This window comes from Oncorhynchus masou, chromosome 15 (genome assembly GCF_036934945.1).
Source record: "Oncorhynchus masou masou isolate Uvic2021 chromosome 15, UVic_Omas_1.1, whole genome shotgun sequence".
NCBI classification, from domain to species: domain Eukaryota; kingdom Metazoa; phylum Chordata; class Actinopteri; order Salmoniformes; family Salmonidae; genus Oncorhynchus; species Oncorhynchus masou.
This window is the reverse complement of record NC_088226.1, coordinates 17,871,116-17,888,675: the sequence shown is the minus strand read 5'-3', so window position 1 is coordinate 17,888,675 and position 17,560 is coordinate 17,871,116. Positions and strand designations below refer to the sequence as shown.

The window sequence follows — 17,560 nt, the reverse complement described above, 5'->3', positions numbered from 1 at the left end:
TCCTAGATTTAGCCGGTGGTAACTTGTGGAATAGACACCGGCTGGAATGAGGTTTCATCCAATCAGCATTCAGGATTAGAACCACCCATTGTATAATATAGTATAACCACACAACAGGTAATAGTTTAACCAAATCCATTTGACTGCATAAAATATGTAAATGTTTTACAGGATTGTTTGAGTTGAATATTTTCGAATAGTATTTCTCTCTTTCTTTCTTTCTTTCTCTCTTTCACTCTCTCTTTCTCTCTTTCACTCTCTCCTAGGACCAGGAAACTCCAGATCAGAAACATTCCTCCACACCTGCAGTGGGAGGTGAGTGCCCCTGGTTTGACCAGGACATAGTTTCACCATATCAAAATGTATCAATGGTCCGTTAGTGTCTCTCAACCAGTTGGTGTTACTTTGAGACGGAAAAGCATAGATTAGTCCCTGCTACAACAAAGGTAAGTAATCAAAAAAAAACATGTTCCCGAAAAGAATGTTCTGTTTAACCGTCTGGGATGTGAGTGAGTTAAGGGGATAAAAGGCACTTAGATTAACTATGGCTGCGGGCATGAGCGTGTGTGTTCGTATGTGCATTTGTGTCTTTATTGTGTGTGTCTGTGTGAGTGTGTGCTGGCGTGGGCTTCGAGCGGCGCACGCTGCTGCTGACAGCTGGACGAAGACAGGCCACATGTCTCTGCTAAGGCGGGGCTCTTTTGCTTTCTCTCTCTCTCTCTCTATCTCTCTCCCTCTCTTTCTCTCCCTCCCTCTCTTTCTTTCCACTCCGTCCTGACGGGCGCTCTCGTGCAGCGCAGCGTGTAACTTCCCTAGCTGGCCACATGAGGGTAACGTTTCTCCACCCATGTTCTAGCCCTGCACGTGAGCCACAGTACAGCATGGAATAAAACAAAACGAGGCCCAATGTCAGAGGTAGAAACAGCAGGGAAGTCAAACCAAGCTTCTGGACAGCCGCATAGCCATTTATCCAAGTGACATACAGTAGTGGGTGCCACAATTATACGTATGGGTGGTCCCGGAAATCAAACCCATTATCCTGGCATTGCAAGCACCATGCTCTACCTACAGAGCTACACAGGACATAAGTAGACCAGGGAAGCATCTCTCTCCTGTCAGTTACACTAATCACTTAGGTGGCAGGTTGAAATGATGCAGACACTTTGACCCTTGAGGACTGGAACTGCTTTACACTGATGTAGCACATGAGACAAATAACAGAACATTGCAGAAACCCAGTTTAGGTGCAAATGTTGTAACACAACTATAATGAAATTGTGTTCTCCCCTCCCTAGGTGCTGGATGGTCTGCTGGCCCAATATGGAACCGTTGAGAACTACGAACAAGGTAAGATACTAAAGTTACCTCTGGGGAAAAATAGAGTTATTCTGTCCTTTTCATAACCAGTCAGACTCCGCTCTGAACATCTCACTTGCAAATCCAATGATAAGGCTTCCTTTACACACTCACTGGGCGAGATTATAATGAGATTCACAGTAATTCTTTGCACTTTGCTCAATGCTTTTGCACCGCAAAAATGTCACTCACTGTTTTCTATCCCTGAGACCTGACCGGATCTGCTTACATATCCATCTGAGCTACAAAACAAAAGCATATCCATAAAGCGTCTCAGAATAGGAGTGCTGATCTAGGATCAGGTCCTACCTGTCCAGGTAATCTTAGTCATTAAGATCTAAGAGGCACTCCTACTCTGAGGCGCTTTATGATCAGAGTTCTGACATTCCTTCTGTAGTCCAAGCACCTCTCTTCGTGAATACAGCTCATTAAGAAATAGCTTGAGTATACCAGTCTACCGGAAACAATGCGAGAGGGAAGTCTTTATGTCAGTTGTAAATCACTGCTTCTCAGTCCTTCTCTGTCAGCGAATCAGGTTTGATCAATGGGATATCCCATGCTCTGTCATAGGTCAATCAATATCAATAACTCTCAGTGCTCAACTGTTCAGGAAATGGAAAGGAGGTGGGTTTATAGCCTCTGACTTATGCAATCTCCCCTCCTCTCTCCTCTCTCTCTCTCCTTGCATCTCTCTCTCGTCCCCTCTCCTCTCACTCTGGCTGCTTTTCTTAGTGAACACAGATAGTGAGACTGCGGTGGTCAATGTCACATATGGAACTCGGGAACATGCCAGACAGTAAGTCTCCCATAGTACATTATATTTTCTATATCTCTACTTACAAATGTACCCACTCCATATCCTTTCACACCTTGCTCATCTGAATGTTTTTGTGTCCATATAATATATATATATAGGCCATTGAGCAGACACATTTATCCAAAGGGACTTACAGTCATGAGTGCATACATTTGACCTCCCAGGACTCAAACACACTATCCTGGCATTGCAAGCACCATGCTCTACCAACTGAGCTACAGAGGATCATACGAACAAAGCGTATAGGGCTAAATTATGTCCAAATGTTTTTTCAATATTTGAACACTCAAATCAAATCAAAGTTTATTTGTCACGTGTGCCGAACACAGCTATGAAATGCTTACTTACAAGCCCTAACCAACAGTGCCATTTTTAAGTAAAAAATAGGTATTAGGTGAACAATAGATAAGCAAAGAATGTGTTTTCAGTCAACTTACCCGTTTAAAAAATAAAAATTACAGTTGACTGAGGCCGCTCTAGCATGGAAGAAATTCGATCAACTGACTCGTTGGAAAGGTGGCATCCTATGATGGTACCATGTTAAAAGTCACTGAGCTCTTCAGTAAGGCTATTCTATTGGCAATGTTTGTCTATGGAGATTGTATGGCTGTGTGCTCAATTTTATACACCTGTCAGCAACGGGTGTGTCTGAAATCCACTAATTTGAACAGGTATCCACATACTTTTGTATATTTAGTGAATATATATATATATATATATATATATATATATATATATATATATATATATATATATATATATATATATATATATATATATATATATATATATATATATATAATATCACTCGCTTGACCTCTAGTGGTATGATAGTAGGACTGCAGTTGGGGATTGCGCTGCGCTGCAACAAAAATGATCAAAGATATTAAAGATGAACTACACACATGCAGCTGATGAATTTGGCCATAGTAGAAGGTTTCACTTAAGAAAAGCATTATTTTGAGACATTTGGCTTTCAAGGTCCACTTTATTTCAGTCAAATCATATAAAACTCATTTTAAAAATGTTTTCAGAAAACCTCATGGATAAATGACACAAACCACAGGAATTCTTTCTTTCTCTTTCGTCATCCTTATAAACGACCATTTCTAGTTTTGTTGATATTGTCGATGTGTGATTAAATGTGAAATGTAACATCCACCTCCTTCTCCCAGGGCTATCCAGAAGCTGAACGGCTACGAGTTTGAGAACAATTCCTTGCGCGTCTCCTACATCCCAGATGAGACGTCCGATGTCGACTCCCAACGCGGCCAGGACAACAGTCGTCGCCCCGGTTACGGGTCCCGCGGCCCCCGTGGAGGTTCCCCAGGCTCAGGCATGCCTTCAAAACACCAGCACGCTGACATCCCCCTCAGACTCCTGGTGCCCACCCAATACGTGGGGGCCATCATCGGCAAGGAGGGTGCCACCATCCGCAACATCACCAAACAAACCCAGAGCAAGTGAGTACCAATATGACTTGACCAAGTAACCGATGAGTACCAGTGAACCAGATCAAGTAAGTGCAAGTCACCGGTATGGCCTCTAAAAGAGAACATGTTGCTAGAATAGACCGAGCAAAGCCATTACTGATATGAGGCTTTTACATCCCATCTTTGTTAATGTTTTGAAAGTGAGTATGAAAAGGTACTGGGAGCATTGCACAACCCAAAGGGCTTTCAATTGAATTTAAACAAACCAAAAGTGCCCAGCCCACCTGTTTGTGGACACTATACTGTATGGCCAAACGGACTTTCCTGCGTTTTCCGTCCCTGCTAGAATTGACGTCCATCGCAAAGAGAATGCCGGCGCCGCTGAGAAACCAATCAGCATCCACTCCACCCCTGAGGGCTGCTCCTCTGCCTGCCGTATGATCCTGGACATCATGCAACAGGAGGCTAAGGACACCAAGACGTGAGTGCAGTGTCCATGAAGCAGCTGTCAACCCTGCACAGTGTGAAAACTTTAAAGTGACCCTCCAGCTATTTTGTAACTTTTCCCATTAAAAAACGATATCTCCAATTGTGCTTGGGGTGAACTTTTATGCATACAGTTAGGAAACGGTATATTGGGATTTTCTCCTGTGTTTAATCTCATACTGTGTTCTCCTCATCCTCTCAGTGCTGAAGAAGTACCCCTGAAGATCCTGGCTCACAATAACTTTGTAGGCCGACTGATCGGCAAGGAGGGGCGCAACCTGAAAAAAGTGGAGCAGGACACCGACACCAAGATTACCATCTCTCCGTTAGTCACACACATCTAAAAACATACACACACATCTACACACATCATGAAACACACAGGTCCCTGGTTATGTTTACGCAGAGCTGCCACGGTCAATTAGGAAAGATCATGCACCATGTGATTGAAACCTATGACTATATCTAATGACTGAGACTGATTAATTGTACAGTTGTACGGGCCTCCCGAGTGGCGCAGCGGTCTAAGGCACTGCTCCACAGTGCTAGCTGTGTCACTACAAATCCAGGTTCAATCCCGGGCTGTGTTGCAGCCGGCCGTGACCGGGAGACCCATGAAGCGGTGCACAATTGGCCCAGCCTCGTCCGGGGTAGGGGAGGGTTTGGCTGGCAGGGATGTCCTTGTCCCATCATGCTCTAGTGACTCCTGTGGCGTGCCGGGCGCATGCACGCTGACACGGTTGCCAGGTGTACAGTGTTTCTTCCGACACATTGTTGCGGCTGGCTTCCCGAGTTAAGTGAGCAGTATGTCAAAAATAGCTTGGTGGGGTTGTGTGTTGGAGGATGCATGGCTCTCGACCGTTGCCTCTTCCAGAGTCTGTATGGGAGTTACAGTGATGGGACTAGCCTTTAACTACCAATTGAGGAGAAAAAAGGGGTAAAAAAATAGAACTATATGTACTGAGTGGTTTCTTAATTAGTGTAGTCTCCAATGATCACTTGATTAACAGCGTTCCTTGTTCTTTTTCTCCCTCTGCTCCTCTCCCCTTCTTCTTTCTTATTCTACCCACTCTTCCTGTTTCTTATCTTCCTCCTTTTCCACCTGACCTCTCCCTCTTTCCTCTTCTCCTTCTCTTTCACTTCTCCCACCCTCTCTTCTTCTTTCCCTCCGCACCTGTGCAGACTCCAGGACCTGACCGTGTACAACCCAGAGAGGACCATCACAGTGAAGGGACCCATCGAGGCCTGTTGTCTGGCCGAGACAGAGATCATGAAGAAAGTGCGTGAGGCCTATGACAATGACATGGCCGCCATGAATGTGAGTCAATGCTCAGTAAAGTTACTGGCCTCCAATTCTCTTCAAAGCACAATGGTCTCTCACATAGATCTTTCCCCTGGCCCTGGCACTTTAGGTTTCCACCTGTATTTGTTGACTTTAATAGCGAGAAATGCACATACAGTCATTGTCACATGCACTCAAACTATCATGCACTCTCAGTTCAGTTCCTTTGGCACTTACCTGCTTCTTGTCTCCAGCAACAGACTCATCTGATTCCCGGATTGAACCTTGGAGCACTTGGACTTTTCCCCCCTTCCGGTTCCATGCCCCCTCCCCCACCAGGCAACTCTGCATCCCCCTACGGCTCTTTTGGGGTAAGTTCACAGGCTTCTATCTAAGCTAGTTGGGTTCCAGTCATTGAGCTTCAGCTCAGTTTGCTGTGTTTGCAAACGCTGATGCTAGCTCTCACAAACATGACTTCTGTCTGTCTCAGGGTTGGGTTATGGTGTGGCAATAACCTCTAGATCAGCGGGGTCAGATATTGGTTGGGCTGTGGTCATGTTGTGATACAGCTGTAACTGTTTCATGTCACCCTACAGGCCCCTGAGCAGGAGACAGTCCATGTGTACATCCCGGCCCAGGCGGTAGGAGCTATTATTGGCAAGAAGGGAGAGCATATAAAACAGCTGAGCCGCTTCGCTGGAGCATCAATCAAGGTGAGAAATTTACTAGGATACACAGGTGGCAGGGTAGCCTAGTGGTTAGAGTGTTGGACTAGTAACCGGAAGGTTGCGAGTTCAAACCCCCGAGCTGACAAGGTACAAATCTGTCGTTCTGCCCATGTTCCGAGGCCGTCATTGAAAATAAGAATTTGTTCTAAATAAAGGTAATAAAAAATTGCTCACACAAGGAGTCAATGAGGAAAGATAATACACCAAGCTGATGTAAATAGTGCATTCCATCACTGCTCTGAAACTGATTTGAAAAAACACTTCCTTCTGATTTGGCCCATACCTGGCTCAAACTCAGGACCTCTGCCTTGCTAGCACACGTGACCACCCTCCTGAAGCATCTTGCCATTCGCAAAGTTCGCTATTCACTGGCAAAAGTGGGGAGACATCAGGCTGAGGAGTCAGTTTTGCATGTGCTACAGACCTCTATCTATGTGGTTTAAGTTGACCTTCATATCTTTTCCCCTGCCAGATTGCCCCAGCTGAGGCTCCAGACTCCAAGATGCGAATGGTCATTGTAACCGGCCCACCTGAGGCCCAGTTCAAGGTACAGTAGAATGGGAGCATGATAAGACAATCTCTTTTTCAGCCTCTGTTTTTCATAGTGTTCAGAACTGGGAGCCCTCTTCTTGGTGTTTGCATCTTTTGTTGTGTGTGTGGTCTCTGCTTGCCTGTCCTGCCTCATCCCTCATCCGTTTCCTCTCCTCCAACCTGTGTTTCCCTACTTTTAGCCTTACACTCTTCCTCTCCTTCATGCTCTCTTTTTCCCTTCCAAATCCCTGTTGAAGTCACACGTCAAGCCATGGGTATAGTTACTTTTTGATGTCAAACTTTCTTTGTTGCCACCTCAGGCTCAGGGCAGGATTTATGGCAAACTGAAGGAGGAAAACTTCTTTGGGCCGAAGGAGGAAGTGAAGCTGGAGACGCACATCAAGGTAGCTGCTGCCGCTGCCGGCCGAGTCATCGGGAAAGGCGGAAAGACGGTGAGTGTAAAGGGTCTTCTCTAGGTCCTTTTCAGGTTGCATCCCTTTCTCTTTTTGTACCCTGTGTTACAATCAATTCTGTTCCTCTATGTCCTTTGTGGCCATCCTCTCCTGAGCTAGAATAACCGAGCATAGGACCACTAATCACGATAAACAGCCATCTTAGTTTTATCTAAGTGCAAATCACTAACAAAACCGTCTTTATTCCTCAGGTGAATGAGCTACAGAACCTCACTGCAGCTGAGGTGGTGGTCCCTCGCGAACAGACCCCCGACGAGAATGACCAGGTTATTGTCAAGATCATCGGCCACTTCTACGCAAGCCAGGTGAGGATCTCCAAGTCCTCATTCTCTTTCATAAGCCGCCTATAGGATTTGGCTATATAGAACCTACCAAGATTTGAAGAGGCCCCAACCTCTCCTCATCATTTCCGTCAACAGTTTCTCCAGTACTCTTCAGTCTTCTCACATGCTCACTCATATGTTGTTGTCTCCTGCAGTTGGCCCAAAGGAAGATCAGGGACATTCTTACGCAGGTCAGGCAGCAGCAGAAAGGAGGCATGGGGGAGCGCCAGGGGGAGCGCCAGGGGCCACACCCACAGGTCTTGTCTGAGATGGGGCCCTCCCAGGGACTGGCACAGGAGCCCCGGCCCCAGAGAAAGTGACGGGGCAGAGGGACCTTACCGGACAGACAGACAGAAAAACGAACGGAGGATAGATGAATGGACGTATAAAAGAGAGCGACACACGGACCCAGCGATAGACAGGAGAGATGCGAGTCAAACTGAGTCAGAGAGAGGAAACACCTGAGAGAGGACAAAGTTTAGAGAGGAAAAAAAGAGAGGTAAAGTAAACTTAGAGAAAACAGAGACCAGATGCCAGGCCAGAGCGACTGACTGGGAATGGTGAGTTGTTTGGAGGAGGTGGTAGATAGAGGCGTCCTTGTGTGTTTCAGAGAGGGTCTCTCTCTCTCACACACCAATGGGGGTCATTTGGTTCTCCTCATATGGAGAGCGACTACTTTCCCTGATCACACTTGGATAGGCCAGCCTACTTGATACTAAACCCATACTGAGCTCTTAACCATCTCCAGCCAGTCCTATATTTTAAGGGTGGTTTTTTTAAAGATAAAGATATATGTATAGAAATGTTTATTCAGAGGTATTATTAATAGAATGCAGTGATCGGGAGCCGGGAGAGGGGGCGGGGAAGCCATTGCAGTGGGGGCGGGGAAGCCATTGCAGTGGGGGCGGGGTCATGGATTAAGTGACCCTTCGTCAGCCAATGAAAGTTCAGCAGAGGGGCCGCAGTTGTTAACACTGCTCTTTGACTCCTTCATAGAAATCTAAGAAGAAAAAAAAGAATAATATGAGGTTGTAAATAGAATCTTCATGAAATGTAATGAAATGTTGCGCTCAATCGCCTTGCCTTTTGGGGTCGCCTCGAGACTCAGGTCGGCCTCGTTTCCAAGACACTGTTTGTTCCTGAGGTCCCGATAGGCGTCTGGTGGTCGGAGCAGTGAGAGATCAGTAAGAGCGTGGAGGCCGCGGCTAGTCCTGCAGTTCTATTGCAGAGGCTTAGCTCCGAGACGCGGAACGAGAACGACCGTAAACTAGCTAGCCATGCTCGCTGGCGAGCGGCCCACGCCTAAACGGCATATTTTATATATATATGATATGTGAGTTAACCCAAGTCCCTCGGGAGAATGAATTGAGGGCAAGGAGAAATACTGTGTAGCAGTCCTGCAATGACTGACAGGCAAGAGGTCTTATTTGATTTTGCTCGTTGCCTTTTTCATGCTCAGACCCAATTTAGACCCAAACCGGTTCTTTGGAAACCCCTGTGTGTTCTGGATTTCGTTTTATTGGATCTATGAAAACGTCAAAAACGAAATCTATTGTTTAATTTGATACCAAGCAGGATTGGGCCCACACGTACTGAAGTCACATACGAGTTTGGAGACTAGATGGAATCAAAAACAGTACACACAGCAGTCTTTGAGGACCACGACTGCATTGGTCAGGTGAGTTGATCCACAGTCCTTGCCTTTAGATGGAAAGGTAATAACAGTTAGTAGGGATGGCTTCCTCTCTCTCTCTCTCTCCCCCCTCCGCTGAAGGCCTGCTGGTGACGCTTCCAGACCCCACCTAATGAAGGAGGGGTAGAAGCATGGGGCGCTCTCACCGTTACTAGAAAAGATTAGATAAAATGAAATTAAAAATAAAAACCTACCTCAGGGTATTGTTACCTCAGTATTCCTAACTTTTTTTTTGCTTGCTGGTGTTTTATATAAAGCTGAAAGTCCTGAATATTTTTTATTTTTTTAAGAAAAAATAAATACATTTTTTAGGTTTTGTCTTGTTGCTTTGGTTATTTTTTTCTGTTTTTTTTTGTGTGACTTTTATTTTGAAAATCAGAATGACCCAGAGGTGATGCCCCAGAAGAGAAAGTGAAATTAGCCAACAATGGCCAAGTGATAGAGGACCATGTCATGTGTTGTCATGCCTGCTTTGGGGGCAGCCTCTGGCTCTTCTGAAGTATGATTGGAGCATTCGGTCTTTAAAATCAGAGTATTGGCCAATGGGAAATGGCGCTGTTAGTCAAGAGGGTCTCTGGGCACATGTTGGTCCATACCACACCATGGGTGTGGGTTATGATCAGGTGCCGGTAATTATGTTTTTGACATGGTCAAAAGGTTATTTATGATTATATATGTTTGTCATACAAGCTATAATTTGTTATACTGCTGAACTAGAATACTGACAGCATGACAGGATAGGTTTTTGAGGCAGAATTCCCATGATATGACTTTGACCACTGTGTATCCAAGGCCCTCTTGTCTGTTTCATGATGACATCATCTTAATGCGCAGAATGTTTACTTACATGTTGCAGTCCATCTTTAGTGCTGTGCCAGATAAATGTTGATGGAAGACTGAAGGGCATTCAATCTGTCCCCTTGCTCTGAAAACACTGAATGTGAATATTTATTAGCTCTGTGCACTGACCAATAAGCCTCAGCCCTCCCCACACTCACAGATCTGTGAGTGTGATAGCGTGTGGGTTTGGGTGTGTTAGTGATTTTTTTGTTTCTTGGTTTTAAGTGTTACATTTTTTTGCGGGGGAAGTGGTGGGGTGTAAAAAAAGCAGAAAAAAGTAGAAAGAGAACCTATGGACTCGGTTTGTCTTTCAACAGACAGAGGGGTGTTCAAAAACCTTTTAAAAATGGGAGCAGAAAGCAAGGAAGTTGAAAGAAATGCATCAAATAAATAGATTCAACCTGTTCATTAGATGTAAAAGGAAACCGATCACCAGACTTTTGTATTTTTGAAATAACTATGGGGGGGGGGGGGAAATGATGAGAAATGATGGAAAAGTCGAAGAGTAAAACGTGCCAGGTCACTGATTGACACTGCCAGATAGCATCATTTCCACAGCCTGAGCTATTCACTAAACACATCCAGTAGACTGGCCAGCGGCTTTGAAACATACTTTCTCACCATCGACAGGTGAAAGTCTATTCTACTGTTTATGCTTCCATTTTTTTTCAAGAGACGGCAACTTCTTGTTTCGCCATGGCAAGAGCTGATTTGACATGTTTAAAGGTCTCCTTGGCAATGAGCATATGAAAGGAGCATATGACTCCATCATCATGTGGGGTAAATGCTCCTCAGAAGTTTCCGTCTCTTTCCGACCCATAGTGCTCTGTTCACAAACACCAAGACACACTATTTTGGATTATTCAGACTGCAGCCATTTTTTTTTTTTTTTTTTGTATACAGCAAGCTTTATTTGGACATGACATCTGGTTAAGAACTGTTACACTAATTGAATAATGTAAACAACTAAATATTGAAATGACCGAGAACCTCCAGGACTTTTCTAACTTGATGCAATTTAGTAAGGGAGGTGTAGAAGAGTGACGGGAGATGGGCCAATCTTTTGTGGAAAGCGGGGGAGGGACTTATCTACTATGTCAGAGACTGACAGACAAATAGCGTACCCTTGTTTGATGTACAAGAATTGCCTATTTGTGTTAGGTCACTGGAAATGCAACTGTACACCATATAGTCCAGTCAAAGTGGACTTAACGTCACACACGTAACCTCCTCCCCTCTAGTCTTCTTTCACTATCTCACCACCCTGGTTTAAGATCCTTCAACTCACACTCTCTTACTACCAGGATTTTATCTGTACTTTTCTGTACTCCACAGGACTAGGAGGACCTTTTTAAAAAATCATTTCATTTTTGGGAGTTGAGGGGAACTACGGAGTCCTCCACCCTCTCTTACGCTGGCCTCGATTGTGTTCGTTTTCTCACTTCTGTTCAGATGTTTCTAGTTTTATTACATATACTTTTTTCAATTTGTTTCCGTTGCTTTAGTTTGGAAAAATAGTTGATTACCTTCTTTTCTTCCAATCATGTTTTTAATGCACAGATCTCATAAACAGCTACTAAATAAAGACAAAATACTAACATGTAACGCATTACATGGATGTAAGTAATAACTGTGCCAAACAAGTTTTAGTACTCAAAAAGAGAAAGAATAAGAATTTGGTTTTATCTGTAATGGATGACACCTGGTCTGTTCACTGAGTGGCTTAGTCTTCAGCCCTCACACTTTTGAAGCACTATAACATGAAATCCATGCTCGTTGTCTGTGGCAAAGCGAATGGCTCACAATTGTGTCCACAAACAAAATTTTCTAAATCTCTAAAATGAAGTCCTTTTTTATGCAATTTGAGTGATATGTCGACAAGCTATATTCATGGTCAACATTTGGCATGTGGACTGTTGATTATCGAACTTATAAAACAAACCCACAACAATATGACACAACTATTTTGAAACTACCCATCAAAGCTTGTAGCTTAGCATATTGACGACAGATTCAAGCTTTCGTAATGACGGCTATGATTACTGAAACAAAGATGCACACCACAATGTTTTTTTCCTCATTGGTAGACTCTGGTCTTCACTTAAACGAAACATCATAGATGTGTGCTACAAAGATGAGACAAACCTCACACATAACTGGGAACGCTACCTCAAGACTTAGCCATAAGATTGTTTTTATCAACCAGACAAGAGCAAACAGTGCATGTTACAGTATTTTCTTTCATTCACTTTAATTTATTTTTTAATTTTTACCTCTACAGCTTTGAGTTGGGACTGTAAAAATAACAATAGATACAGAGAGTGAAGTGGGGTGCAGGAGCAGGGCAGGAGAGGACTATGTGTGGGGAGTGACTGGGTCTATTATGGGCATCCCCATAAGGCTTGGGACATGTTGGTTTGAGTGATAAGGGGGCACTGAGGATTGGAACAAAGTGAATACATGGGAAACTAAACCCTTGCGGCTCTTTTGGTGGAGCAGGGTTGTTCGCTCTCTCTTGAATGAGAACCCAAGGGCCCTGAAATTGCTTCTATCCCTCGTTAGATTCACCACACTCTGTGCCTGTTCCACATTTCTCCTTGTGACCTCTTCAGATAACCAGCTCCCCCATAGGCCCTCACCTTGAGGTCCTGATGCCCAGTGTCCCACCCTCCTCCTCCCACAGTCCTCCTCCAGCTCTGCCCCTCTTCCATCTCTCCCTTTGTTTTGACTTCCTCAATCAAGGGGAACGATACCTGTAACCATGTAAATTCTTTGTTGATCTACCTCTTAGGAAAAAAATTGGTAAAGGTCAAATTAAAAAAGGACATAAAAAAGTTTAACATTTGAAAATGCTCAAATAAAAATTAAGTAAATGAATAAATAACTGGGTAGCTGCATCTCCATATACTGTAGTTCATAGTCTATTAAAGGAAAATAAAAACTTTTACTTCTTCCAAAGATGATTTTGTTTTCTCTGTTGTTAGAAGCTGGTTTGAAAGTTGAACTTAAGTATTTGTTTTTCTCAAAAAACAAGATAAACAAGATTTAATTATACAATTGCATTTTTGTTCTTCATTAGATGTACGTTTTAGCCTCAACATTCTTTCTCTTTTTTTGTTTGATTTATTTTCTGATTGCTTTTTCAAATGACATAGGATTGTATTTCTTGTGTTTGGATGCATTAGGATTCTCTCTCTGTGAACTGCAACATAATAACACTCAGTAAAACCTTTTCAGAGCAGCATGATGTCTAAACGATTAGATTTTTATTTTTTATTTTGAATGATTCATTTGAAAAGAAAGGACCTGTTTAGCTGGTCAGTCTCCGGAGTAGCTGGAGGAGGAGGACATGGAGAGAGAGAGGCCCATCTATCGGGCTCTGCTCTGCTGCCAGCCCTCCTCCACCTCTGGGGCCTTGACCTTTCAACTTCTGCCCGCCTGATTTCTTTAGTTCTCATCAAGACTTGTTTTAAACTCCTTGTAAACAAAACAGAGCATAGATATGAATGTGTTATTAAAAGATGAGAAAACCGGAACCGGCTTCTGTCTTGTGTGTTTGCTGTGTTGTCTTTTTTTCCTCTATACAGTACCTCCACCACTGTGGTCTTTACAGAAAAATGACAATTTAACCACAGAACTAGAATAACTCATTATATTTCTAAGAGTGGAACACTGTTTTTTATTTTTTTTCATTTCACCTTTATTTAACTAGACAAGTCAGTTTAGAACAAATTCTCATTTACAATGACGGCATACCAAAAGGCCTCCTGCGGGGACGGGGCCTGGGTTTAAAAATAAAAAATAAATACAATATAAATATAGGACAAAACACAAATCATGTGTTGTCTCTTGTTGTGATTTGTGTTTTGCCCTAAATTTATATTGTATTTGTTTTATTTTTAAACCCAGGCCAACACAATACTACATAAAGAGAGACCTAAAGACAATAACATAGTAAGACCGCAACACATGACAACACAGCATGGTAGCAACACAACATAACAACATGGTAGCAACACAACATGGTAGCAGTACAAAACATGGTACAAGCATTACTGGGCACAGACAACAGTACAAAGAGCAAAAAGGTAGGTAAAAACAATACATCACACAAAGCAGCTACAACTGTCAGCAAGATTGTCCATGATTGAGTCTTTGAATGAAGAGATTGAGATAAAACTGTCCAGTTTGAGTGTTTGTTACAGCTCGTTCCAGTCGCTAGCTGCAGCAAACTGAAAATAGGAGCGACCCAGGGATGTGTGTGCTTTGGGGACCTTTAACAGAATGTGACTTGCAGAACAGGTGTTGTATGTGGAGGATGAGGGCTGCAGTAGATACAGCTGAAGTCGGAAGTTTACATACACTTAGGTTGGAGTCATTAAAACTTGTTTTTCAACCACTCCACAAATTTCTTGTTAACAATCTATAGGTTTAGCAAGTCGGTTAGGACATCTACTTTGTGCATGACACAAGTAATTTTTCCAACAATTGTTTACAGACAGATGAATTCACATATAATTCACTGTATCACAATTCCAGTAGGTTATAAGTTTACATACACTAAGTTGACTGTGCCTTTAAACAGCTTGGAAAATTCCAGAAAATGAAGTCATGGCTTTAGAAGCTTCTGATAGGCTAATTGACATCATTTGAGTCAATTGGAGGTGTACCCGTGGATGTATTTCAAGGCCTTCCTTCAAACTCAGTGCCTCTTTGCTTGACATCATTGGAAAATCAAAAGAAATCAGCCAAGACCTCAAAAGAAAATTGTAGACCTCCACAAGTCTGGTTCATCCTTGGGAGCAATTTCCAAATTCCTGAATGGGACCACGCAGCCCTCATGCCGCTCAGGAAGGAGATGCCTTTTGTCTCCTAGAGATGAACGTAAAAAGATGAAAAGTTCAAGTCAATCCCAGAACAACAGCAAAGGACCTTGTGAAGATGCTGGAGGAAACCAGTACAAAAGTATCTATATCCACAGTAAAACCAGTCCTATATCGACATAACCTGAAAGGTCGCTCAGCAAGGAAGAAGCCACTGCTCCAAAACCCCCTTAAAAAAAGCCAGACTACGGTTTGCAACTGCACATGGGGACAAAGATCGTACTTTTTGGAGAAAATACCCTCTGGTCTGATGAAACAAAAATAGAACCTGTTTGGTCATAATGACCATTGTTATGTTTGAAGGAAAAGGGGGACGCTTGCAAGCCGAAGAACACCATCTCAACTGTGAAGCACGGGGTGGCATCATGTTGTGGGGGTGCTTTGCTGCAGGAGGGACTGGTGCACTTCATAAAATAGATGGCATCATGAGGATGGAAAATTATGTGGATATATTGAAGCAACATCTCAAGACATCATTCAAGAAGTTAAAGCTTGGTTGCAAATGGGTCTTCCAAATGGACAAGGACTCCAAGCATACTTCCAAAGTTGTGCTAAAATGTCTTAAGGACAACAAAGTCAAGTTATTGGAGTGGCCATCACAAAGCCCTGACCTCAAGGCCTGACCTCAATATTTGTGGGCAGAACTGAAAAAGTGTGTGCACCAGGAGGCATACAAACCTGATTCAGTTACACCAACTTTGTCAGGAGGAATGAGCCAAAATTCCCCCAACTTATTGTGGGAAGCTTGTGGAAGGCTACCAGAAACGTTTGACCCAAGTTAAACAATTTAAATGCAATGCTACCAAATACTAATTGAGTGTATGTAAACTTCTGACCCACTGGGAATGTGATGAAAGAAATAAAAGCTGAAATAAATCATTCTCTCCTATTATTCTGACATTTCACCATTTTAAAATAAAGGGCTGTTCCTTACTGACCTAAGACAGTGAATTTTTACTAGGATTAAATGTCAGGAATTGTGAAAAACAGAGTTTAAATGTATTTGGCTAAGGTGTATGTAAACTTCTGACTTCAACTGTATCTCAGATAGGGGAAGTGAGGCTGAAGAGGGTTTAATAAATAATCATCAACCAGTGGGTCTTGCAAAGGGTATACAGAGATTACCAGTTTACAGAGGAGTATAGAGTGCAGTGATGTGTCCTGTAAGGAGTATTGGTGGAGCACTATGTATCATGTCTCGATCTAGAGTTTGAAATTCCAATCAAAGATATCGATGAAGAGTCTAGGAACCCTATGCTATTGAACTTTCCTGGAATAACTTAGAAGCAACCACTGCTATTAAAAAATACTTATTTAGGCCTATATACTCTCAGCAGAGTTTACCAAAATGCTTTACTTTATGAGGCAATGTGTTCCTCTGACACATAGAATATTTATATCATGGGTACACACTTGGCTAGGTCAAGGTCCTGAAATGTATTTTTTACACTATGAATTTAGCAGTACCCCCCCTCTTATTAAAAAGAATAACTAGCACATAACTTTCTGAGAACCATGTTTCTTAGAGCTTGGTGAGAGCATGGTTGTTCTATGGTTATTTTGCATACAACCTTCCCACAATTTTCTGGGCACAAGATACCCACATAACATTCTGAGAACCATAAGTTTCTTAAGTGAGAATTTCAGTACTTCAGCATAACTTTTTTCTGCACGTTTACTCATAGTCCTATTTAAAGTTAATGTTCTCAGAACATTAAGAACATTTTATATAAAAAAGAAAAGATTGGTAACGTTCTAAGAACATGTACATTCTGTTCTCAGTTCCAACAAAACTCGCTATCATCCGTCTTATTAAGTGTGTTTCAGTGCGTTCGCCGAGCACACTAATTGGCAACACCTGATCTTAATGAGTGCTTGTTTCCTTTTAAATGGGGTCTCTTAAAATACACACACCATGCTCGCTCCATCCTGGTGGCGCTGTGGACTAATTCCATGGATAGAGAACAGAAGATCATAGGTTTGAGCGTCACTGACTCCATGCCACAATTTAAAAAATATATGTTTTTGCATGGTTGATGCCTAAGCAAAATAATTTCCATGTGACCTATCTGTGCTTGGAGTTCAAAACCGTTAACCCAAACTGAGCTAGCAGTGTTATTAGAAGTCTTATTAAAATATCAAGTGAAAGTTAAGTTATTCTAAAACCTCCAAATAACATATAATTTCCAGCCTCAGAACGTTAGTAAATCTTCCCAGGAAAACTTTCCGAAACCATAGAAAAACATTGTCAAAACCTGCCTGCAACCTAAAAATGAACGTTCTCAGAACAAGCTAAATGTTCACTCCTGTTCTCAGAACGTTTAAAACCTTTCAGTTTTACCGGTCAGGAAACGTATGAATTCGTTCCCAGAACCAATGTGAAACCAAACACTTCCATTCCCACAACTTCCAAGGAACCAAATGTGCTGGCTTGGTCCCGAGTGTCCCGATTGAAATGTCACTAATCATACCTGTCTAAAATACTGTTGAGTTCGGTAGTCAGGAGCCTGTGTTGCTAATAAATACATTTGAAAAAATCTAGGAAAATGAAAAAGCAGACAATTTCTATGCTTTTACATAGATTTTCTTATAAATGTTACCTTTTTATGGCTATGAAAGAAGCCGCTCCATTTTTCATGACGCAATACCTACTTTCAACCTAATTGGACAATAATCTATCCAATCACATTCCCCGTTGAACAGCGGTCGCTGAAT

At 42.6% G+C, this 17,560-nt stretch overlaps 1 protein-coding gene across 3 annotated transcripts in view; it reads left to right on the top strand.

Annotated features, from left to right (window-relative positions):
* Window positions 1-8,286, top strand: part of LOC135555808 (insulin-like growth factor 2 mRNA-binding protein 1) — a 57,999-nt gene extending 49,713 nt beyond the window's left edge. The window contains exons 3-15 of one of the 3 annotated variants that reach the window (XM_064988555.1): window positions 267-315; window positions 1,296-1,347; window positions 2,098-2,152; window positions 3,349-3,636; window positions 3,953-4,087; window positions 4,295-4,417; window positions 5,275-5,410; window positions 5,629-5,745; window positions 5,971-6,087; window positions 6,575-6,649; window positions 6,954-7,085; window positions 7,298-7,411; window positions 7,585-8,286. In XM_064988555.1, the coding sequence (XP_064844627.1) occupies window positions 267-315; window positions 1,296-1,347; window positions 2,098-2,152; window positions 3,349-3,636; window positions 3,953-4,087; window positions 4,295-4,417; window positions 5,275-5,410; window positions 5,629-5,745; window positions 5,971-6,087; window positions 6,575-6,649; window positions 6,954-7,085; window positions 7,298-7,411; window positions 7,585-7,749 (1,558 nt within the window). In that variant the 3' untranslated portion in view covers window positions 7,750-8,286. Of the gene's footprint in view, window positions 1-266; window positions 316-1,295; window positions 1,348-2,088; window positions 2,153-3,348; window positions 3,637-3,952; window positions 4,088-4,294; window positions 4,418-5,274; window positions 5,411-5,628; window positions 5,746-5,970; window positions 6,088-6,574; window positions 6,650-6,953; window positions 7,086-7,297; window positions 7,412-7,584 lie in introns of all 3 variants that reach the window. The other 2 variants (XM_064988554.1, XM_064988553.1) reach the window with 2 other exon arrangements.
* The last annotated feature ends 9,274 nt before the right edge of the window (window positions 8,287-17,560 follow it).